Source organism: Dama dama, chromosome 33 (assembly GCF_033118175.1).
Source record: "Dama dama isolate Ldn47 chromosome 33, ASM3311817v1, whole genome shotgun sequence".
In the NCBI taxonomy this organism is placed as follows: Eukaryota; Metazoa; Chordata; class Mammalia; order Artiodactyla; family Cervidae; genus Dama; species Dama dama.
Window position 1 is genome coordinate 26505660 of NC_083713.1, and position 25740 is coordinate 26531399.

The 25740-nt window shown below is 40.0% G+C and overlaps 1 protein-coding gene across 5 annotated transcripts in view; it reads right to left on the reverse strand.

Annotated features, from left to right (window-relative positions):
* Positions 1-25740, reverse strand: part of MAP3K20 (mitogen-activated protein kinase kinase kinase 20) — a 164348-nt gene that overhangs the window by 24437 nt on the left and 114171 nt on the right. For 4 of the 5 annotated variants that reach the window (XR_009691788.1, XM_061135597.1, XM_061135598.1 and 1 more), the window contains 6 exons: positions 24755-24890; positions 12189-12233; positions 10344-10374; positions 10107-10246; positions 6425-6487; positions 5135-5227 (listed from right to left, as the gene is read on the reverse strand). Coding sequence is in view for 4 of the 5 variants with exons in the window: in XM_061135597.1 (XP_060991580.1) it covers positions 5135-5227; positions 6425-6487; positions 10107-10246; positions 10344-10374; positions 12189-12233; positions 24755-24890 (508 nt within the window). In the remaining variant the exon portion in view is untranslated. Of the gene's footprint in view, positions 1-5134; positions 5228-6424; positions 6488-10106; positions 10247-10343; positions 10375-12188; positions 12234-15112; positions 20927-24754; positions 24891-25740 lie in introns of those variants that run through there. The other variant, XM_061135600.1, reaches the window with a different exon arrangement.

Below are 25740 nucleotides of genomic sequence, written 5' to 3' on the forward strand. Positions count from 1 at the left end.
AAGCCACTTTCCTTCTGTAGCAAGTCAAAGGCCTTAGGTTACAAAACACAAGGCACCTTCTACATGAAACAAAAATAGTGGTGGTTTAGTATTAAATGTCCAAAGAAGTGTTTGCCTTTTTACTGCCAATGCACCTATTTTGGGGACTGAATCTGATACTTTTCAAGGGCTTTCCTGGTGCCTCAGTGGTAAAGAATCTGCCTGCAATGCAGGACCTGCAGGAGATCAGGGTTCAATCCCTTAGTCGGGAAGATCCCCTGGAGGGGGGCATGGCACCCCACTCCAGTATTCTTGCCTGGAGCATTCCATGGACAAAGGAACCTGGTGGGTTACAGTCCATGGGGTCGCAAAGAGTCAGACATGACTAAAGTGACTTAGCACGCATGCACGCATGATACTTCTCAAAAAGAAGCAGTATGACATGGTGCCTGAGGCCTTGGGCTGGACCTGCCCCTAACTAGGTAGGGACTCTGGGGGAGGAGCTCTTCCTCTCCCCTCCTTGGTTTCCTCCTGGTCTAATACAGGCATACTGCTACCTGTGAGGGTGAGCTATAATGATCACACCAGAAAAATGTTTGTAGAGTACTTGCCACAGTGTCTGGGTGAGGTATGAAATAATAATAATTATCATGAGCATTTTAGGCACTCGCCCAGGAAACCTGAGCTGAGAAAGACCCAATTTCTGCCAATACCACTGTCAACTTCGAGGCTGCCTCAATGCACAATGTTCTTTAAATTGATAATTAATTTTACTCTGTAGAAATGGGTAAAGGGGTGAAACTCATTCTCAACTTCTTATTAATTTAAATTGTCAGGAAAGCCTTTGGTCCACTTATTTCCCCTGCCAGGTTGTCTCAGAAAAGGAAAGGAAAAAGGATGTTGGTTTCATTGGTTGACAAATTCTTAAATCACTTACGGAGCTGGAGTCTGATGAGGGCCTGGTCATCTCCAGAGGTGGGGTCACAGTCAGGGGCTCTGACTAGCAAAGACTGAGGTCACAGTCAGGGACTCTGACCACTGGAGCTGGCAGAGGCTCCCAGACGTGAAAGGCTTTCCTTGGTTTGGCCTCACTTATGTACCATAATCCATCTGGTTGTAAAATGAAGCTTAAAAAAAGGAATTTAGCCTGAGTTCTTTGACCATAAAAGTTGACAGGTCTTACAAGGAAAGCCTTTGTTTTCTACATATATTTGTATATTTGTGGATAAGGCCATATTTCCATTGTTTCCTCTCAGTAGGCCAGTTACTGCACAACAAACCAATTTTAAGTGGTAGCTAGCTGGTGGTCCTTTTCAGAGTCAGTGGGGAAACACAGCTACTATTTTCATGATAAAGTCATTGTCATACATTATTTCCAATAGCTGCCTTTAGAACACATCTTTCATTTTAATTGTTTGGAGAGAAGTTCCAAAGCCTCAATGTTCTCATTTAACTTATTCCAGTCATGAAGATGGGGGTAAAGGCTGCACCTTTTCCATAAAGATGGGCTTATGGGAACTCAGTTAATTGGAATTTTGAGGATGTCTTTTTCTCTTGGGTTCCACCTTGAAGGGTCAATGTAACAAGGTTTTCATGTGGGGAATTGAAATTGCAATTTAAAGCACATTTGTGAGAAGATATTTCATAATGTTAGGATATAGCCTAGCACATAATTGGGTAATTTAGATCTGGACACTAATTTACTCGAGGATTATTTTGTGAACGTCTCCAGATGGCTTAAATATCTTGGCCAGGAATGAGAGCAAGTACATGTTTAATATAAAGGTTATGATGAAGATGTAATTTCTGGTCTCAGCTCTATCCTCTCCTCACCCTAGGCTGGTAACACACTTTCTTTAATCAAAAATGACAATACCATGTGCCTTATGCATCTCACAGAAATGCCAAGGAGGGTAAATGAGGTGACAAGGATGAAATAACTTGATCTCTTCGGAAAGAAGGACTCTCTAAGCCTAAGTTTTAAACATTATATTCAGAAAATTATTTGCAAAGGACCATGAGCCTCTTCGAGCTCATATTCAAAACATCCCTTCCAAAAAAGCTTTTCCTGGAAATTCCCTGGAGGTCAGGACTCCACGCTTTCATTACTGATTGAACCCCTGGTCGGGGACCTAAGATCCTGCAAGCCACAGGTACAGCCAAAAAATTGGGGGGGGGGAAGCTTTTCTTTTCTTAATTAACCTCACTCATTCCAGTTACTTCTTTATACTTTTAGCGCCTTGGTGTTACATTTGCACTGTATATTTCACTTTTCATCTATTGCATTATGATGTCATCTAGCCAGTCGCTCACCCTAGAAACCTGGGCAGCATCCTGGCTCCTCCCTCAGACCCCAGTTCCAGCTAGAGATGTGGTCTGATCAGTTCTTTGGATGCAGGCACTTCCATGGCACTGTCACAGCCTCAGCTCCTGGCCGTTTTCACTTGGTTGTCTCTCTGCCATACACAGGCCTTTCTCACCCTGTCCTGAGTGCTTTACAATTCATCCAGCTCACCTGTGCTTTTCAGAGATTATTTAAAAACATAAATAGCATCCTCTCTTGCTGTTCAGTCGCTAAGTCATGTCCAACTCTTTTGTGATCCCATGGATGATTTCCCAGGCAAGAATTACTGGAGTGGGTTGCCATTTCCTTCTCCAGGGGATTTTCCTGACCCAGGGATTGAACCTGCGTCTCCTACATTGCAGGATTCTTTACCACTGAGCCACCAGGGAAGCTTCTATACGCCATGCTTAGAACTCTTCAAACTCCTTAGCTTAGCACACAAGACAGCTCTTTTTCTGGTCTCCAGTCACCCTTGTGGCCTAAACTCTCACCATTCTATTCCACCTACACTATGCTAAGTTGCCCCAGAGGCAGCGAGGTTTGAGTTGTGAGGTCTCATAGAAATTAGCCCAAAGAAGAGCTGCCTGTGTTTTCCTAGCTTCTGAACTTTTGTATATGCTGTCCCTTTTGCCTTCAATGTCTTCTCCCTAACCTAACAGTTCTTGATAGTTTTGAAATTTTAGTTCAAGCATCACCTCTACCATGAAGACGTCAAGATCCTCCTTTGACTCCTTTCTGCACCCCTTTCAGTGCTCATCCACTGTGCTTTCACTGAATGATGTGCATGATATTGTAAAAATGCATCATTCTGTACTAAAACCATTCATTGATCTTGTCTATTTCTTCCCATAGACTGTGGGTTTCTTGCAAGGTAGTGCTATACCTTTAAACTTTACATTCTGAGCATCTAGCAGAAAGCCAGGCACATAGTAGGTCCTTGGTAAATTTCTGCTGAGTGGATGGATGAAATTATTATTCTGCATGGGTGACCAAGGATCAGCAAATAATCAAAAGTTCCAGTGACTTGAGGCCTTGTGGATAAGCAATGACTCAAGAAGTCTATATACTATCATGGTCAAAACCAGACTACTGTATTTGGTCTCCAATATTATTTATAGCTTCTGATTTTTACTGTGTGTGTATTAACAAGTCATTTCTTTGTGAATTGAAAATAATTTTCTTGGCTGAAACTACTCTTGACAAGTCTTTTTCAAGAAAATTCTTGCCCCTTCTTTTACCTCCTACAAGCCATAAAAAGGTTTAAACACAGAATACTCATAAATTAAGTTCCATAGAGCATTCCATAGATGCCAAAGAAGGCAAATTACAATGTGCAACTTATTTATCACCAGATTGACCTGGGGTATTCCCAGGCACAGACCCTCAGGATTGGAAGGGCCCTTGGTTATTGTTGGAGAGGAGCTTACTTTCCTATGCCCCCTTCTATAGCTGCTTCTATCCACAGGAATGATAGACAGTGATCCAGTCACAGAGGAAGAAGAAAAGCGATCCTACACCAGACACCTGGAGTCAGAGCAGCTTTCACTCATACAAGTTCTGTGGCCCAAACAAGGAGCCTAAGATTTCCATTCAACGAGAGCATCAATATACCTGCAGTGGTACAGGTAAAACACTCTGTGAGGTGTCTAGAAAGAGCATCTGTTGAAGCCCCAGGTGAAACTAACCCCTTGCAACAATTTCCTACCATTCCCAAGCACTGGTTCCAGGAATGGCCTGGGGTAAGCAAGGTTTAATTAGTGAGGGCCAGTGGGCCAGCTGAGCCCCACCAGCTCTCCCAAAGCAACGGGCTCAGGTAGTGAGGAGTTGTATTTACAAGGTCTCTCTGTGGCATCAAAGCAAAGGTACCAATAGTGCAGTAGTTAAGAGCTTGGTTCTGGGGTCAGAGAGGCTTGCATTCAGATCCTTCTTCTGCTACTTGCTAGTCGTGTAACCCTTGGACAAATTATTTAGGTTTTCAGAGCCTTAGTCTTCTTATGTGTAAAACGAGGAGAAATAGCGCTACACCTGAGTCCTGCATGCCTGGAACACAATGAGTGGTCCCTATTAGTAGACGTGATCACTATTACTAGCTATTCATAGTAATCCAAAGTAACACAAACCTATTATGATTCCAATTCACATGCCATCTAGCCCACACCATTTGCCCAGATTCTAAAAATAACATCGAGTAGCACTCCAACTGGATGAGAATTGGTCAAAAGTCCTGCCACCCCATTTAGAGCTAATAATTTGGGTTTCCATTTTGCCTACAGTTCCATTCTCAGTATTGTTCTACTCTCAATATTATAAAATGTGATTTTCCTTAAAAGACAAAGAAACTGGCAGGACTTTCCTGGCAGTCCAGTGGTGAAGACTCCATGATTGAAAGGCAGTGGCCCTGGGTTTGACCCTGGTCAGGGAGCTAAGACCTCACATGTCATGAGGCATGGCCAAAAAATTAAACAACAACAAAGACCCAAAGAAAATGGAATCAGGAAGCTGTGATACCAGGAAGCATAAACGATTACTCTAGTGTCTGTGCCCCCAACCTTAACCCCTCCCCTCATCCTCCATGGTTTGCAGTAACTTTCCTTGAGGGTTTGGGTGGCCTCACACAGGACTCTTCAGCTAGATGAGAAAGATTCCTAGATTGGCTTACAGAGGCAGTTGGCAGCCTTTCAACTAAATTCTATTTTATAAAGTCTATAAATGTTACCAGCTGGTAGGGGGTATATAAAATCACTGAGTTACAGGAGAGAAAAAGAGTAAATTAGACTGAAATTTATCCAAAGGACTTAAAATGTGATTTACCTGTAGGCCAGTCCCTGGTTTCAAGTGAAAACCAAAAACGAGTTCAAGATTCACTATTTTTTCCTCATTTTCTTCTGGTTCACCTGCTGAGCCCTGAAACAGAAAACCAAGCACTGTTTATTTCATATAGTGTTTTTACTTTTACTTCTCATGTAAAGGAGATGATTTCCCAGCACTTCTTTTCTCATTCTAATCTACTGTTTAACTTCTTATTTTTTTTTTATTATGCCACACATTCCAATTGCTTAAAGCAAGAGAAATGACATATTAAGCCTTTGGAAACTTTATCAAATGATTTGTCTCATGCACTACAAACTGAATGCCACCATCTTACATTTTTCACAATGCATCTTGTGCAGTTTTTCCCTAGAAATGTATCTTTGTCCATTCACCTTGAAAGTTTCACAACACTGGAGATATTTACACCCTATTCCCAAAGAAGAATGCAGTTCCTAGAGTATCCGCAGATGGAGGGCCAAGCAGAGGAACAAAATGAACATTTGAGGGCTCAGAGATGGAAAACTAGAATGGTTAGTGAATGAGAAGAGTTCTGTGTACTTCCTGCAAGTATCTACTTGTTTTATAACAAACTATGCCAATACCTTTAGACTATATTTAAATATGGGGCTTCCCAGGTGATGCTAGTGGTAAAGAACCCGCCTGCTAACGCAGGAGACATAAGAGACGCAGGTTCGATCCCTGGGTTGGTAAGATCCCCTGGAGGAGGGCATGGCAACCCACTCCAGTATTCTTGTCTGGAGAATCCCAAGGACAGAGGAGCCTGGAGGGCTACATTCCATGGGGTTGCAAAGAGTCAGACACAACTGAAGTGACTTAGCACGTGTGCATGTTAAATATATCATTTAACATATGTTATTCAATGTTACTTGTTATTCAAACAATAAAACTCCTACCCCTCAATGCAAGAAGTCATCCAGAGCTTAGTGTGCGAATTCCTTTAGCAGTTTCCATGTTGGACAAAGTTCTGCAGAGCCAGGTGGGAGGCCAGAAGTCCTCACCTGCAAATGGTAGCCCTTATGTCCCCAAGCTACTAAGGTGACATGTGTTGTTCTTATCATGACTGTGATGTTAATATTTCAACTTGCAAGGAACAAGGGTATTCAATATATGCACAGCTTAAGGTTTGCTCAAAGGGCCTTTTGTTGGACAGATATGATTGAATTTCACTTCAAACAACAGTTCCCGACATTGGCAAATTTAGGTGTGGATGTGGCAGGTGCATATGTCAATAAAAGGTGCATATTCTCAGCAAGAAAAAACCTTACTTACCTTAATCAGTGGTGGGAAGTGAAACAAATTTAGGTAATCGTGGGTTAATTTCTCAATGGCTGACTGTAAAAAAAAAAAAATTATTAATGACCTGATAATGCCAAGAAAGGATTAAAATTATTGTGCACATATAAAGGCATTCTTTATTTATGTATTCCACAAAATGTCTTGGGGATGTATATATCCAACATCTATTGAGAATAAACCTGATTGTTCAAAGTATTATAGGTAGTTTTATAATTATTGAATGGAACAGGAAGATATTTTAAAGATGTTAAATCTCAGAGTAAAAAAAAAAAGTAAAAGCTTTCTTCAAACTCTGGTAGAGTACAGTAGTAACAAGTTAATATTCTAGGGTACAGAATGCAGTCATCACCTGAAGTAACTGTGGGAAAAACAACACAGAACACGAATATATATCACCAGACGCTCCCATTAGGGCTGAAACCTCAGTGAAGGGTTTACTGCACTGTGCGGGCCTCCCCTTGGATTTGTGTCCACAGCTCTGTCCCCCAGTGGAGTACAAAGAACTCTTAAAGGAAAGGAGGACAATTTAAACTATGATTCTTTTTCATGCTCATCAGGTATAATCCAGCTTTTCTGCGAACCAAACATATCACATAGAGAGTAAAAAAAGTACCAACGTGAGAAAAATGAGATGCATTTGTTTAAAAAGTGAAATGAAAGCCATTGACACCTGACAATGTAATCAGCACTTATTGGATATTTGGCTTTATTCTTCCGACACGGGCTTCCAGGCTCAACAAGGCGGGAGCCAAGACAGGCTGAACAGGACAGTCAAATAGCAAAAGGGGAGGTGGGCAGACCGTCCACTTTCCAATTTTATGACCTACCATCTGTGGGCTGAGAGGCTCACTCACCTAGAAGTTTTACAAAAATGCCCTGCCTGCCTCAGTGGGAAAGCAGAGCATGGAGGGAGGGCACTTTCTCACCCTTAGGATTGGAGGGATGGGGTGGTGTGGTGTGGGGTGTGGTGTGTGTGTGTATGTGTGTGTGTGTAGACCACTCTGACAAGGACCAGGTGGGCTCCTCCAGGCTGGAGGTCCCTTTGTGGTGTCCCATTCCGAATGGCCCAGCTTGAAGGATCCTTTCTTTATCTTCATTGCCTTAAGAGTATATGCAATATATCCCTTTCTGCATTGGCTTGGCCAAAAAGTTCGTTCAGTTTTAAGTAAAACTAAAAGACATATTTCATTTTCACCAAGACTTTATTGAACAATGTATTCAACTTTTTGGCCAAGCCAATATATGTGGAATCTAAAATATGACACCAACGAACCTATCTATGAAAACAGAAACAGAATCATGGACATAGGGAACAGACAGGTGGTTGCCAAGGGGGTGGAGGTTGGGTGTGAGGTTGGAGTTAGCAGATATAAGCTATTGTACATAGAATGGATAAACAACAAGGTCTGACTGTATAGCATAGAGAACTATATTCAATATCCTATGATAAACCATAACGGAAAAGAATCTTTCCTTTTTTTTTTTTTAAAGAATATATGCAGGATGCTCCCAGACCTCCCATGGAAAGGTCTGTTTCCATGATCCTTTCCCCTTATTCTCTCCCTCTCATATACGTTTATTTGTCAGAAGTGCCTGGGACCCTAGCTGAGATTAAGAGAGTGTCACCTGTGGGCTGAGCACCCCCAACCCTTCCCCACCCCTGGGACAGCCACTGTTAACATGGCCCTGGCTTTGGCAGAGGTGGAGGGTCTGCAAAGCTGACTTTTGAGACCCCCACCTCTGGGGACTCACTTTCTTTCTGTGCACAAGCAGACTCTTCCAGGAGCTTGAGGGGTGTCTCCAGTCCCCGCAGATGCTGGTCACACCCTTCCTTTCAAACTCAGGACAGTCATTCTACTCCCAACTGCCAAGACTTCGAATTAAGAGAAGCTGTATGTACGTTTTATCTCTTTTCTGGGATGTAAATTCCTTAAGGGCAGGATTCTTTGTTTATTCACAGGCCCAGGACTCTGATTAGCAGGTATCCACTGTATTTGTTGAACAATAATTAGTAAGTCTGGACATTGCTTGCTTTAATGATACCAACCAGCACGGAGAGAAGCTTAAGACTGTCCTAGGCTGGGTCTGGGAATATTGAAATCACTGTGACTGCGGGAGAGGTGAAGGGGAGTTGGGAGCTTCTTTTTGGCATCTGCTAAATAGGACATGATTTACCAGATCTTTCTTTGAATCCTGAAACTCCTCTCTCTGTACCAGAGAAAAGAATATTTCCTACTGTGGGCCATCTAAGCCAACATTGCTTTTCAAGATGGATTTGCCCACAGCCATAGGTTGAGATTAAATTATTTACCAGCATTTGAGGTGTGTGTGTGTGCATGAGTTTTCCTGTCCATCTTCTGAGAGGGAGCAGATGATAGGTTAAGGCTAAGCCATCAGCCAAAGGGTGCTGAGGGGCTGTAAGGATGTCTTTGTATGGATCCAGGGCCCACAGGATAGGAGTGGATGTGTTCTCTTTGAACCTCAGGGAAGATTTCCCTGGAAAGCCTGGTATCAGTAGCCCCAACTGAGGAAAAGGGAATAGTTATTGGCATGTTGGTAGAACCTTTGTCACAATGTGGATTTGGATAAGAAGTTGCTTTCTCTACATTTCCTTCTTTATTCTATCTTTCTTCTTTCTAACTCATGCCTACCCCTCCATCCACTGACACTGGGGTTGAGGTGGTTTAGAGAGCAAATTTGATTTTCAAGATTGCTCTTGAAACACACCTCTGATTAATAACAAGGTGCACAAAGATGCAAGCAAGTGCGGTTTGGTTTGAGTAACTAAAAAGCAAAACATAACAAAGAAACAAAATATCAGATCTGGTGGTTAAACTACAAAAAAAAAAAAAGAAAGCAACAACAAGAACAGAGGTTTAGCCTTGAAAGGGTTCAAGACTGAAGTTTTGGGGGGAAATGTTAGGATTACCCAAGAAGATGAGGGATAAGAATATACATATAGTGGTGTCTGTTTGGGTCAAAATTTGGAAGATTGCAGACTGAACTCACAATTCCTATGGCTTTAGATGCTGTGGTGGTTCAAGCTTCAGTCAGTCTACAGACGTGCTCTGGCATTGTTGGGGTCCCTAATGGATATCCAGTCTGGCCTCAAAGGAAGTCACCTCCTGCTATTGCCTGGGGGCTGGCAGCTCTGCATGCACACGCAGCCTTAGCGTACAGGACGCTTCCTTTCACGCCGAGGCCTCTCCACAGGTGGTGCCTTGTTCCCAGGACACCTCCTCCCCGTGTCCTTCACCTGCTCCTGGTTCTTCAGCTTTCAATTCCTTCCTAACCCCTTCACAGAAGCCATTCCTCCGCCCAACCTCACCTCTCCTTTGTGGCCTTTCTTAAAGCTGTTGTGTTAATCATTTTTGCATGATCAATACCTGTCTTCTCCACTACACCAGAGACATTCTGAGGACACGGGGTGCTATGCAGGTGTATCCAGGTGACTTCTGCTGGACCCAAAGGCCCACTCTTGTTTGGGGATTATGTGGAGGAAGTAGGCGTCCCATGGGGGCAGCAGCTAATGTGCAACTGGTATGAAGTATGGTGTTATGACCATCAGCTCAGCCTCTAACATGACACATGACCCACTCCACAGTAAGTGCTCAATAGACATCTGCTGACAAAATGGTCTCCCTTTCTGAGGTACCTTTAAATGGATGATGTGCCCCTTGGAGATGATGCCCATGTCTTTCAAGTCTTCTTCCTCAAGAAGAAGCAGTCGCTTTCCTGTAATGTTGTTTTCCTTAAACAAGCTTGCATACACACTCATCTCTGCTGAAGAGTCACCTGAAGGGAGGGATTAGAAGGCAGAATAAAATTAGACTCAATCACATCCCAAGCAAAGTTAACTCCATGAATTAAGAAGGTAAGTTGTTCCACTTGCCTTTTCTGACGAGCTGCTGAACCCAAAAATACTGTGGAAGAGAGGACACACATGGTTTTGAAGATTCATTCATGGTCAGTGGCCAGACTTAACAGTAAGACACACAGTTGTTCAATGGGTAAAATATGTTTAATTCTTGCTCAACCACAAAGGGAAAACTGAAGATTTTCTCTTCATTGTTTTAAAGCTTCAAGTTTTCAAATTGGAGATACCCCTCCCTTTGGGGATCTTGGGCCCTTAGAGGACTACTGGTTTTACTTCTTATTTGAAACACATTTAAAAATCCTTTTGAGAAGATTCTTACTTATAATGCCTTTTCCATTCACGTGCCAGTGGTCCGCTGGGGTGTTCAAGGGCACTGGTTTACCCAGGAATTATAGAAAAACAGGGACCACATGGCAGTGGGCAGAAAAATGGATAATATGCATCCTCTGTTCTAGGCCTGGTCATGACGTAGCTCTGTGGCCCAAGACAATTTAAAGCATGGAGCTTTCTACACAGAATGAGGTTGGGCCTAGCGACCTCTATCCTTGACTCACTTGGCACGTGTTTACCATAGCCCCTCACACTACCCAGGCAAAGGGGGACAGAATGGTGGGGCCAGACCCAGTTCTCTAGGGAGCCCTTGACCCTGGAATTTTATTTAAATGGTTTGAAAACCACTCAGCCTCAGAGCAAAGACTAAAAATAGCTGTTGGAGTTCAGTGCCTTTGAAAATATTTCTTCTCAAATGAAACAGGCCAACTTTGCAGCAGGGGATGAAGGCATTATATCCAGGTCTGTGAACAGAGAAGATCCTAAGTCCTCTCTCCTTGTTAAGCAGGGCTGGCAGGAAATTTAGAATCCCTGGGGGCTCAGGGAATGGGAAGTAGAGGCAGCGGGTGCCAGTGTCCTCCCCCCATGGAAGCCACAGAGATGTCATCTGAAAGCAGCATCACTTCAGCAGAAGACCAAGGGCAGGAAGGGATGTGCCCCGGTCCAAAAACCAGACCAAGTCTGGTAAACCTTCCAGAGACATTCCCAAGAGTTTCTAGTAACAAGTTGGATGTTGGGGTACCAAGTCTGTTTCCTGGGGTGTGGGCCTGCTAAGGTTGGCATACAAGCTTTTCCCCCACTTTTCATTTAACAAAACCCTGAACTTTTTTTTTTTTTTGAAACCCTGAACTTATAAGTTGGACCTGGACAGACATAAACCCCTGAGGTCTCTGATCAAGAATTCTTAGCCCTGTTTTTCACCAAGGAAACAAGCTGCAGAGATACAACAGGCTAAGGAGGCTTGTTCCTCAGGGTGTCTACCCAGAGTGTAGGGTGTTGGATTTCCTTTGGATTTAAACATTCTCTTCACATTCTCCACCAAACACTGGGCTTGCTGGCTCCAGCTGTGGAGAAATGTCTGGGAACTCAGGTCTCTTCCTTCTTGGGAAGGTCAGAGTAAAGATGGCAAAATGAACAGGGCTAAGGCACTACCTTTACCAAATCTTTCCCCACTGTGGTTCAAGTTCAACCCTGATCTTCTGGGAAAACTTAAGATCACTTTTTTTCCTGGTATGTTCATTTGGTATCCTGGGAAGTCCCTTTAACTGGGATTCATTGCTGCATTCTGGAATACATTTCAGAGCAAATAGGGAGGTAGAATCCTCTTGTCAGATTTGATGAGATACTTGCTTTGCTCAAGGCCTTACTTTAAATCATTTCTGCCTTAAAAATAGAAAAACATGGAATTTGTCAACTTCTCTTACTTAGACTTTCCTAAGGCCCAGACCCGTCTACCTGCATTTTTAACTTGCGGACCTAGTTATGAACTCCCTGCCCAGGTTGAAGGAGGCATTAACAGAAGCAGCTTACCACATCATCTTCTGTCCAAGCACCAATCTCAAAGGAAGGCAGCAGCTGCATGGGAAATATGAATGAAATGGGAAAAAAAAAAAGAGGAATATTATCATTGTCTTTTTGGCTTATCCCCTCTTTTCAATATTCTAGCTCTGGGCCGATGTTCTGGCTTGGTTCTTTCTGCAGGTTATGTTGAATGGAAACCAATTTTCCTGCCTGTTAAGAGGAATTTCTCAGGTTTCTAAGGATGGTGCCCACAGAAGCCAATCGAGTGTATCAACCTCTCAGTAACAAGTCACTGCACCTGGTGAACTGTTGCAGTGGGACTGCACATCGTGGGATTTTCCTCTCTTGGTAGTTGGCACATTGAGAGTAGTTTTACCTCCCACAAGAAGGCCTTGGAAGTCGAGGAATTTCTGACATTTGTCAGACACCAGAGCCTTCTTTGGGATTCTGTCAACATGGAGATCATTTGATTTTATTAATGAAAATTCCAAAGCAACCACTTGGTAACTAGATATTGTAGATGCTTATTTTTAGAGGGGAATTTCCAAGTTTTAACTAAATGTCTTACTTGCACTATATTTTTTAAAACCAAATATCAGAAGGACATGTGAAATCGGAGCTGCCTGAAGGAACTCAGGTGGCGGAGATGCTCTAACTAAAATTAAAGTAACCACCCTCCGTGGCAAGTGTACAAACACAAAAGACAACTTTTCAGGAAGACTCCCACCTGGCCATTTTCAGAGTCAAAGGGCTACTTGCTTCAATATATGTTCCATGGCCACAGATTAAGTAATAAATATTGAGGTGGCCAAAAAGCTTGTTTGGGTTTTTCCATAACTTCTTACGAGTATTTTGACTAACCCAATACCTACATAATGGGGGGGTGGGGGTGGGGAGAAAATCTGTGTCTTGTGACCTGAATTAGTTTCCTTTAGCCATTATCATCCCTGGTGGCTCAGTGGTAAAGAATCCACCTGCCAGTGGAGGAGATATGGATTAAATCTCTGGGTTGGGAAGATCCCTGGAGAAGGAAGTGGCAACTCACTCCAGTATTCTTGCCTGGTAAATCCCATGGACAGAGAAGCCTGGCAGGCCATAATCCATGGGGTCAGAGAAGAGTCGGATACAACCTAGCAACTGAACAACAACAGCCATTACTTGTAACTAACTCTAACTTGCCAGAATGGTTGGACTGCTCATGAGATAATGTGGCAAAGTGTCTTTCAACCCCTGTTACAAATAATATATTTTCTGGGTGTGGGTGAGTTGAAAAAAAAAGTTGGATTTGGTTACTTTTATGAATTTGTAAAAATCAGAGGGTGGGTGACTAATGCTTCTAATCTGCAGGTGTTTTTAATTCACATGCTCAAAACCTTGCTGGGGAAGTCATACCCCTACTTTCAGGGAGCTTTTAATTTAAGGGGGTGAAGCAGGCATGGATTTTACTTTTGGAGGAATCCACCTTCATCTTAGTTTCCTCAATGCCCAGCAGAATGCCTGGCACATAATACCTGGTAAATCTTTGTTGAACAATTTGTTGAATGAGTAAAATTGGAGGCTGCATTTACTACAAAGCTAAATTCTCTGGTATAGACTTCAGCGTCTATGGCTATACCATGGACAAAGGATGTTTCATAGACTAACACGGGGATGGAAGGGACAGTGGCTTGAGCTGGCACAGCAGGGTAAGGAGAAGAGAGGTGATTCCTGGATAGGAGAAGCAACAAGGCAGGAAACTGACAGTGGGGAGGAAGAAGAAGGAAGGATAGGCATGTCACATTTGCTGACTGGAGCTCCAGGTACAGTGTATGCATGTCTCAAGATAAAGGGGAAATGGAGCCAACTCTAGCGGGCTACACAGAATTATTTTAAAAGCCCACTAGTTACAGTGAATCTGAATGCATAGAGTTAGAGATGTAGAGATAAGTTGCAAGGGTACAAATTGCTACCACTGCATATATATTCCACTACCCCTATGTGCTTCCTACAGGGCTGCCCCTTCCTCCTCTGAAATACTTAGTATTTGTAGTCACAGGCGCTCATCTGCTTGAATAATGCAGGAAGGAGAGTGACTTGAGAAATAGGATCAAAAATAGAACTTGATCAAAGAAAACACATGACAAGTTTTATTTCTTCATGGGGCAGTTGTATATAGCTGCAGAAACATGTCATTCCGCTTTCCCATCACGGGATCAAATGTGAAACAAGGAAATTATTTGATTAGTTCAAGAAACAACAGACTGCATCTCAGAGATGCTCCCTGTGTCAAGGCTGGCCTTACAAGGAGTGGGTATGTATGCAATGTTTTGATTTTTTATACAATCCCCAAATGTTGCACTCAACAAAACTGATAAATATTTCTTGAGTAAAGGTTGTAAGTGATACAACTAATCAAAACCAACATCTCTGGTTTTCATGTCAGAAGGAGAGGGGAAGACTTCTCTTGAGCTCTGAGACAGGCTTATCAAGATGACGCCAAGGGAAGGCACTGAATGCAGGGTGAGCCCTCACTCTGGTAGGATTCTTGCACGCTGCTTGCAAAGATCAGTGAGAGGAAGGCTGTGGAGCCAGGCACAGCTTCAAGATGGTTTGAGTTTGGCAGGATAGGGAAGAAGAGTTAATGATCTCCAGCCACAGAGTGGCTTTCCCTTTCCTTTATGTCTGCTGTAGCTTGTTAACATATCAGTGTTTCTGCTGGAGGGTGAGTTCTAAGTCTTTCTGTCTCTCTTTGGGGATTGAAAACAAAAAAAAAACAAAACCATTTACCTCGTGACTGCCCCATCACTTTACAGTTTCATTATTTACACTCCAATTGATTTCGGGAGAGAAGAGCTCACACTCATGGGCATGTGTGTGACAATGATTCCTTCAAAGTATGTTGGGAATCCAATCTAACAAGTCTCTGATATACACAGCCACACATAACAAAGGGATTTACTGTCAAAACGTTTATTGCAAAATGGAGTCTTGAAACAAAGGAAAGCAAAGAAAAGTTCACATCAAAATGAAATGTATGACACCAACTTGGATTTCTGAATACATAGTGGGCTTTCTGTTGGAATATCAAATTCCAACAATGAACTCAGTAACTGAGTAGTCTTACCACACAAGAGTAAAATTTAATCTTCCATACAAACATGATACAAGATTTTGGCGTACGACTTGCTCAGAATAACATTGCAATAGAATATTTGAGAAAAACGTTTTGTTTAAAAAAAAAAAAACAATAAAGTGATCATACCATCTATTCAAAGCTCACACTCAAAGAATATAAATATTTTCTATCATTTAGTACAAAAATTTTAAAACAGTGCAAAAGCAATATGTGCAGTGTATTGTATCTGACATTAAAAGATCTATTATTCTGCACACCATATAAGACAGTCAATGTAGGTGCCTGAAATTCTAATTCTGAAGTAAATAATCACATGCCAGAAAGCTCCTCACAGGCAGTGAATGGAGCGCCAACTAAGCTGGAGTCCGAGGAAACATAGCTAGTTGCCCAGATGTCCTGAAAGCCTCATCAGAGAGGCTGCAGTTAGAGCTATCAGGCTGTGCTACAATCAAAAGAACAGAACAGATTCTTCTCTCTGGCAATGCTTAAAATCTAAACAGGAAAACAGTCTTATCCCAAAGCAGCAAAAGGTACCTGATTATAGAAAAAGCATGCTCTATTATGTATACGGAATAGTAGATTCTGCTAGTCTCAAGAGGCAGAGTGTCAAAAGTCTAGTATATCCAAAAAAAAAAAAAAAAAAACCAAAAAGGATCAAGGTTTAACTCAAATAAGTTTTAAAATGATCTTTCATGAAATTCTTACCACTCCAATGAAACCTCTGGAAAACAAAGTTGTGTTCATCATAGTGCCATGAGAAATCATTTTAGATCTCTCCCAAACCTTCCCCCCACCCTCAATTCCTTGATTTTCATGGGGATCAAGTTTGAATTCCCCAGCTGGTGTTAAAGTCTAACAAATCTACTGCGTATTAAAAATCACTGGCTATAAAATGGCCCTCAACATTTCCAGAGCATTAAAAACAAGTGTATCTTCAACCTCTTCCCATTGGTTATTTATGTAAAATATTAAAATGTGATTTCTCTTTAAAAAAAGAAGACTGTTAAAGAAACATGTCCTTTTAAGTTAACCTGACTACTTTGCAGAACTGTAGCTACCTCAGTGATATTTTTCTTTTTTATTTATTGTGAAAACAGTGTAACAGGAGACTGACACCTTGCCCCTCTCTCTTAGTAAATTTAGCTGTTTCATAAACTTTCTACCAGCATTCTTAAGGGGAAAGAAACGATTCCCACAAGTAAGGATTTAAGGTAAATGACATGAATCGACAAAATTAGATTGTATAAGTAGTTGTAATTCTGAAAATGCATCTTTTGACTTGGATAATTATGTTTATGGGGAAAAAAATGAGATGTGGAACTCTACAACCGCCAGGTTTAGCTAAGTTTCTCGGTGAAGGAAGGGACAATGCCATGGGCTTTCTGTATTTAATTGTTTTATTGGGTGGGACTGGCACATAAGATTTGGGGCATTGGGCACTAAATATACTCCCAGACAACCAAAAATATGCCCCGGCATCACCAAACACCATTTGGTGACAGTGCTATCGTGGTTGAGAACCACTGAGAGGGTTTCATCAAATTCTGCATGATCAGCTTTATGAGTAAAGAAAAAAAGATAAAACAGTAGTTATATTTTCAGTTGTATGGCTCTGATAATTATTACCACAATTTGGAGTTTCAACTGTAATTGTGAGTCTTCATATTTCTCTTTTTTTTTCTAGTTGATTTTTATTGGAGTACAGTTGATTTACAATGTGTTAGTTTCTGCTGTACAGTAAAGTGAATCAGTTATACATGTAGCCATTCTTTTTCTAGAGTCTTTCCTTGTATATAGGTCATTATAGAGTGTTGAGCAGAGTTCCCTGTGCTATACAGTAGGTTTTTATTAGTTACCTATTTTATATTGTTTCTTTAACTCAGATTCTCTTTATAAATGTACATTTTTGTAAGTCAGGTATTTGGAAATAATTCTAACACCAATAATTTACCATTTAAAAAACTGATCCAAAAGGTAAATTAAAAGCTGTATAATTAACATCTTCATTCGAAATGAAGATGACTAATGACTAATAAACATTTCTTTTTAAAATTAATAGGGCCAATAATAGAGTCTAAAGTCTTCAAAATCATCTTCATAGATTGGATGAGACCACTTTAAGATTCTGTTTATATGATACAGATTGAAGGAATATTCAAAACCCTAGAAAGGACACTGATTTGGAACAAAAGTAAAATAGCCAGTGCCATACAGTAATTATCTATAGCTCAATGTTAGGTTAGAAGATTTCAAGCTTATCACCGAGGTTATCAATTCTGCTATATCTGGAATCTTTGTAGTTTCTTGATGGTAGATTATTGAGCTTTGACCATCTCTGGAATATTGGTCAGGAAAATGGCACAGTTGAAGAGATGAGAGAAATATTACCTGATTGATGGTAAACCTATGGCTGTGTGATTACCCTTCTCTTTTGGCCCTATTTGGCTGCTTTTATTAATGCAAGAAAATCTTACGTAAAATCACAATACATCTAATTGCTATAAATTTTAAAAAATGTAAATTTAAAAACCATCCCATTCATTTCATACATTCTAAATTTGTTGCTGGTTAGTCTCAAATGAGAAGCAAGGTCTACATTCCTACAGAGGTACACAGATCCCCAAATCCGCCCACAGAGATTCCATGATCAGTGAGGCCCTTCCTGACCACACTGGCAAGTCCGCAAAACTCTCCTATGAGCCACCTCCTCCTTCTCTGCTGCGTGTCCCAGTGCCCACTTAAATGTTTACTATACGATGCATTTGTTCTGTTTGTTGTCAATCTCCACTCACTAGCATGTGAGCTGTGTGAGGGCAAAGATTTTCATCAAGCCGTTCCCTAGAATGGTATGGGGCACAGAGGAGGGGCTCGAGAACATTGGTGGGATGGATGCCTTTACCTTGGCCTGGAAGACATGCAACGAGAGGCTTTGAACTACCTGGTCTCTGGCCCTCCTTCAGATTACAGGGTCACAGAGCCCCAGGGCATGCTGGGAAGGCAAGAGCTGAAAGCCATCCCCTCTGCTCCACTCCAAGATCTGCCTGAGTGGCTTGGCTTGAATCAGGGAGGACTCCTGTATGTCTGAGTGCAGACAGGACGCCTATTTATGTTTGCACCTGTTTGTCACCAGCACTGTATTGTGCTCTTATGGGTATATGGGTCTAAGTTTGCATAGACACAGGAAGTGCATTAGATTGGCTATGTGGGGAGCCCATCTTCTAGAGAAAACATTTATGGCTTCTTTCTGTGTTTGCCTGGTCTATGGGTGGTACAGGGCCTGCAAACACCTCAGACTAGGCAAACCTTGCCACGTGCATGGTCTTCAAAGGGCGTCAGTGGATCGCTCACATAGCTTACATTCTAAAGATGTTTGCTTTATCTTTCCTGAAAGTTGTTCACTTTAACTTTCATCTTATCCTACTCAACAAACACTACTTGAAATTGAGAGTTTCATTTTCCAGGTTACAGAGACCACTTATTTTTCAGTGTCTTTTCACTGACACAGTTAACAGTAACTAACATTAACTGACCACTTACCATGGGCTTGGTATTGTGTTAAATGCTTTATGTCTATCATTTCATTTAACCCTCACAACAATCCTTTGAAGTAGGTACTATTATCATTCTCATGTTAAAGATGAGCAAACAGACACACAAGTTAAATAATTTGCCCAAGATTGCACAGCAATTTTTGAATCACAAGCTGATTCCAGATCCTTCTCTTTATCACTGTTCTGTACTGAGTGGTCTACATTTCATACCCAGAACATTTCATTAGTAATTCTTCTCCAAATAAAGCAAACATAGCACATTGATCATTTTATGATATTTTCCTACCCTCAATGGGGATTAGAAACATGTCATGCTTCAAATTCCAGGAGGCTTTTTATGATCAAATATACTTAGAAACAGTGTTAGATAATATCTATGATAATATCCTTAAATCTCCTATAAAAAGAACCACGTAAAGTTCCTTGGGTTGATAGTCAAATGAATGTCACTACTTTCAAACTTAGACTGAAGAAAAGTCTTTGTTCTTTTGCCTTTCTGTATATATATATATATATATATATATATATATATATATACACACATATATATGTATAACTACAAATTTTTTTAGTTTTCTTAAAGTGTTTCATAGTTTTAACAAGCTTTGACAAATCTGTGAACATTTTGAAAATATCTCTCTGGCTAGCTAGGTTTTCAGAGCAGCATCAACATTTACTTCTCTTTAACACCAGCATAGCCGAGTCAGGGTTTTCTGTTTTCTTTTTTAAAGACAAATCTGGAAAGTTTTATCTGCTATAAAAGGATCCTTCATTCTGCACTTTTGCCTAAGTAAGGACAGCTTTTTATAATATTTAGTTCCCTCTTTAAAATATCTCTACATGCATTTAGAATCCAGGATTCTCATACCCTTCTGGAAAAGAGACACAGGTATACACCCCTATGGCACCATATTAACACTCACACTGTCTGGAAGTATCCCTTATCCTCTCTTTCTCTTTGTATAAAATACTTTGTATAAAGTGTAAGCTAAGCCTTAGATGACAGTGTGCTGTTAAGAAGCTTCTAGGGTGAGTACTGGCATGAAAGTACCGCATCTGATGCTGGTTTCAAATTAGAGTATTTCTCCTGCAAACATACTATTGAGAGCATCTCTTGGGTCTCACTCTCAGTATTCTTAGCACTTAGGTATTTCTGTAGAAGTATTTGTTACAACTTCCTTTCATCTCAATTTTTTTACTGTTGGATTTTGCAATCACTATCAATTATTTCTGAAGGTACTGTATATTTACATAAGGGAAAAAAATGTAGTATGTTACAAGAAAATCAAGTGTCAGAGAAGAATTAGGAGTTAAGCGTGATTGTCCAAAATGTAAGTTTTTTGAAGCAATTGGATAAATCAAATCAAATTATAAAGTATTCATTAAAAAAAGCCAGAACGTCATTAGTTAAAAAAAAAATGCTATATTGCATATAAAATCACAAGTTTCTATAATCAGGCACCACATATGCTGATTCATTGAACAGACCTTTTTGGCTTAATTCCCCACCCCCTTTTCCTGTAAGCAAAGACAAATCAAAAGTAAAATTGTAAAGAAATGACAGTTATCTAAATGTGATTGGCCTAAAAATGCAGTGCTCGGTTTTCTACCTCATCACTGGTTTTTGTACAGACTGAGATAACAAGCTTCTTTTGTTTTCCCGGACATTTTCCATTTTATTACTTTGCTTTCTGCTTTCATTCACTATTATTATCCATGTCATTATCCTCCTCATCACCGTCATCGTCATCATCATCGTCACCTTCTGATAAGTCAAAATCACTGAACCCCAGGGCCATGTTGACCTTCTTCCCCCTTCTCTTAGATGTGGTTTTGGAAGAATTCTGCTTGGCTTGCATGTTTATCTGCATCCCAGAATGCAGCACAGCTCCTGCTTTGTTCATTGAGAAGATATCCCCAAAGCCCATCAGCATCATGGCCTGCAGACTTTGGTTCATGCCATGGCCCTCCCCGTTACTTGTTGCTGTGATCTGACATGACATCTCTGCACTGTTTGACTCCTCTGTCTTAGATTCAAAGTAAGACTCCTCAGACATTCTTGCAGCAAGAGGCAAGAGAAGCTATCATGAGGGAAGAAAGGACAGAAGTAAAAAGAGAAATTAGGACCAATTTATATCAAGGGAACAGATACCACAAAATTAATGGGTGCTGCATGGAAAGTAAATGATTAGTGAAATGAATGTAGGGGATTTTATGTGAGAATTTATTAATGGCAGGTTTGGCTCCAGCGTGTTTATCATGATTTATAAATGACAGAGTAGATCACATCAAAGTTTGCAAAGCACTACAGCAAGCCAAATTTTCAAATAGGAAGGAACTTGTAAGTTTTAAACCCTCATTTTGCAAAAACAAAGTAGTTTTTAGAATTTCTCTTAATTTTCCCCAAATTCATACGGAAAAAGTTAACTATTATATTAATGAAGAAATTAAGTAGAGATTAATCTTGAGTAATAAAAAACAAAACAGATAAGAAACCCTGTACCAAAGAAGAAAAGCTTAGAGGAAGCATAAAAACAGTTCAGTAGTCAACACAGTTCTAGGGAGATTTGGGTCGTTACCTATCTTTTTAGCTAGATTAAGTATCTGACTACTAAAAAGGAGTCTAGAATTCACTTGTGTCTATTATTTAATACAGGCAGATATATAATACTAGTTATCCAATTTATGAAGTAATTCACTTATAAACAAATTTTAGATCATCTCTGACATCTAAGTATAAACAAGTATGTAAATATCTGAAAATTGGGAGGACAGGAAACTAGTATTAATTTAGATGGTCACCTTGGTCTCTATCTCTACAAGTTTCCTTCTTTTTTTTCAGAATTTTTTTCTAGGAATTCTTCTCATAATGGATACAGACATTTTCAATCTTACATAATTATTTTAAACAGCCAACATATTTCCATAAATGTTGTTCATACACATTTCAGTGGTAGAACTGTTAGGCTTGGAAAGAGTGATGGCCTCTTCTTTTGAGAAAGAAGCAAATTAAGACATATTTTTGATGCTGTGTAAATAAGGGTAAATTTATGATAAAGTACAAATAATATAACTCTGGGATGATCTTAACATTCTGTAAGTAAAGGTACTTTTTAGGGTCAATTTCCTAATTTTTAAATTAAAGTTGGAATTGAATTCTATTAAAAAATCATCTTAACTTCATTAGGAAAAGACCTCTATAGTTATTAGTTCAATAAGAACTTCACATAATTCAGCTAAAAATCAGCAGCTACATAGAAGAAACTGTTTTAAATCCTTTAAGACCAGAAACAAGCTGCTCCTTTCCTTGCAGTCAAATTTCCCAGCCTTTCAAAGTTTTTTTCAATTGTTACACACTCTCAGGATCTCTTTGTTGCTTATCTACTTTATTACTTCATAGGTCTTTCCTCACATTATGTTAAGATCTCAAAAAATGCCTCTCAAATAAGTTTTATTTTTAAAAGAAGTAAAATTTCTATATCAAGCTACAAGAATTGTTAAAAATAAACATTGCTCATATTTGTACATGGAGAATCCATCTTCCCAAATATCTTTAACTAGTGTTTTAATTTCAGGAAAGAAAAGACTGTTCTTCCTTAAAATAAATATAATAGTACATTTTTTTATGATGTTACTTAAATATCAAGTTATAAGATGAGGCTACACAGTCTCAGCTACTGAGTCTCCAGCCACTTTCTTTTAAAAAGGTTTATTTTATCCATCTCTCAGAAACCTCATTTAAAGTCAACTAGAAACTGATGTGAGGATAAAAGAAAAAACCTACTTATAAAATACCTGAGCACAAACCTTCTTTCCTTCAGAAATATCAGCTCTAAGCAAAAGAGATGTTAAAAGCAAGTACTGTACAGAAAGAAAACTTAGCCTCATAGGTTAAAAAAAAAAAAAAAAAGGGAAGAAAATCTCATTGAGATTGTGCTGCATGCTGCCCATTGTTAGACGGTAGCCCTCAGAGCAGCTCCTTCACAGAAAGTTTTCTGCAGTTAAAACACAAGCATACAGCCTACCGTGCACTCAGCTTTTCATGATTTATTACACAGCTGCGTTACTAATAGCAATAATGTGTGCAAGGCAGCCCATAATTTCTTAGCAAAACTGATGCCAGTAAACCAAAGAAAGGTTCTAAAGCATACTTTAATGGGCCCTTTAAAGTTTGTTTTTTTCTTACAATGCTACATTTAGAAAGAGTCAAGCCATGCAGTGCTTTATAGCTTAAGATTTCAATGTACTTAAAAGCCCCCACAACTCTCTTCAGAAGGTGGCCATATTTTTGCTTCTCATCAGTTCTGGGAGAAGCAATGTTCCCTTGCAGATCCTTAGCGTAATGCTTTCTGAGTCTGCCAGTTCAACCATAACAGGAAGCTTTCCTTAAACTTCTTTCTTGAAAGCCAAGATACAACTCACAGAATTTACAAAATGTGGTACTGTTTTAATACCACAAGACAGTCTTACGCATAACAAGTAAGTTTACTTGTTACTCAGTTCCTTACTTTGGGATTCCTTGGATAACCAAAGTCATTTTTTAAAAAGTTAAATCTGATAATAAACATTTAATTTCACTGTAGTTTCCTTTTTTGGATATCAGGTTCTTTCTCCACATAAATCAGAAAAAGAGGCAAACTATTTTATTCTTTAGACACTGTTAAATACTTTGTAGTTGGGCACTGGCTGCTTAATGGAGATTAAGACTTTTAAAAATAGGAAAGTTTTTTGAAGATCACAAATTAAAGAACATTTAAGTATTTGGGAGGTACAATCACCAAAGTAACTATCAAACATGAATTTAAAATATATAACAAGTGTACTTTTAATCATTATTTCTTGTGCATCTTAAGGTGGGTATATATCACCCATTTAAAACCCTGGAAAAGCCAATGATAAATTTATACTTAATTCTTTAAATAATAAATTATTTAAAATAGGGAAAAATGTTCTCCTTGTTTTCTAGAGTAACTTTTCTTATGTTTATTAGTTATTTGTACCTCTTCTTTTGTGAATTATGTACCTATAGTCTTTCCCCATGCTTCTGTTGGTGTCCTAGGTTTTTTTTAAGTTCTGTGAGCTCTCTATATTTCTGTCTTAAGAATTTAATTTTATGAATTTGTAGTTTGTTTTTATTTGAATGTCATATTTTTTCAATATAGAATTTTTATTTTTTAGTAGTGAAAAAAACAGGAAAGAATGGTGAAATTTGACTAGACTTTAATATATCATGTCAACATATAAGCTCAAGTTAAGTGTATAAACAATGAAGTTTTTAAGAAGAATTTTTATCTTAATCCAAATACAAGATTTGGAAAAAACCAAGATATTTCTTGGCAGAGTAAATACTTGAAGCTTGTCCTGAGAGAACTATTTTCCCACTTTTTTGCTGCCCATGATCATGACCCTACATTGAGTAAGGAATATTAATACTCGTCATTTATAGATCATTAAGTTAGCTTTTAGAAGGAAAACTGGTTACGTTCTGACACATCAATGACTTTCTCAGACAGCTAACTGCCTTGGTGTAGTGTTTATGAATTACTGATAGACTCACTCTAAAGAGTTCATCTGCCTCAAGGCACAGGCTCTGGGGACCTGATGGTGCAAAGTACACTGCAGATGGTGCAAAAATACACTGAATTTTATTTTTGTAATTCTAACATACACACACACTGACAGAGTAACAGTTCTCAGGGACAGAGCCAGAAACAGGATAAGCTTTTCTTCTAAATTTCTGGAAGTTTGTTAATCGAAAAGAGATAGGAAGCGCTGCTCAAGTATAAATGCAGGTCCTCTCATCAAGCGCGAGGCGGCAGATGAGGCGGCGGCAGGGGAGGAGGCGCCATGCTGCCATGCTCAGCCAGTCTCCTGAGTGGGGGTCAGCGAGCCCTGCAGGGAGCACTCACCGGGGTGTTGGACTGCTCTGTCAGCTTTTGCTCCCACATCTTTAGCCGTCTTTCTCGTTCTTTGAGCTCCTGCTCTTTAAAGCTGAGGTCACGTTCTAGTTTCTTCAGTCTCTCAAGAGTTGCTTCAATTTCACACCTGCAGGAGGACATAACTGGTTTAAATCACAACTTTGCTCAAGAGGTGTTATGTGCTGAGGGGTCCATCATGATGCTTAATCAAAGGAAAAGGCTAAAACCTGTGCTTTGAAACCAAACAGTAAACAGCGAGGAGAGCAAACCAGTCCATCCTAAAGGAAATCAACCCTGAATATTCATGGGAAGGACTGATGCTGAAGCTGAGTTCCAATACTTGGTCCACCTGATGCAAAAAGCTGACTCATTGGAAAAGACCCTGATGCGGGGAAAGGCTGAGGGCAAGAGGAGAACGGGACGACAGAGGATGAGATGGTTGGATGGCATGACTGACTAAATGGACATGAGTTTGAGCAAACTTTGGGAGATAGTGAAGGACAGAGAAGCCTGGAGTGCTACGGTTCATGGGGTCACAAAGAGTAAGACACGACTTAGTGACTAAAAAACAACAACAACAACAAACTAGCAAAGAACAGGACATCTTTCATATCCTTCAAAATCAACATATAAACTAGCTTGGAAACAAGTTTGGAATACTTTCTCAAAGCAGTGAAGAACCACTGTCTAGGGCCTGAGCCATGGAACTGGTGTCCTGGTTTAGTCATTTAATAAATGCTCATAGTCCTCTGGCTCTATTGTATATTAGCTTATCTTATATTCATTACAGTCCCAAGAAACAGGTATTAATCTTGCATAGAGAGAGATGGGAAAATGACACTCTGGTTAGATGATTACTGTCACTCCACTCAGAAATTCACCTTAGCCTATTCACTGGCTGAGTAACTCCAGCAATCTACGGATTAACCTGACTCAGTTTTGTCAGCTGTATGGGGTGGTGGTTACCTTTTATCGGG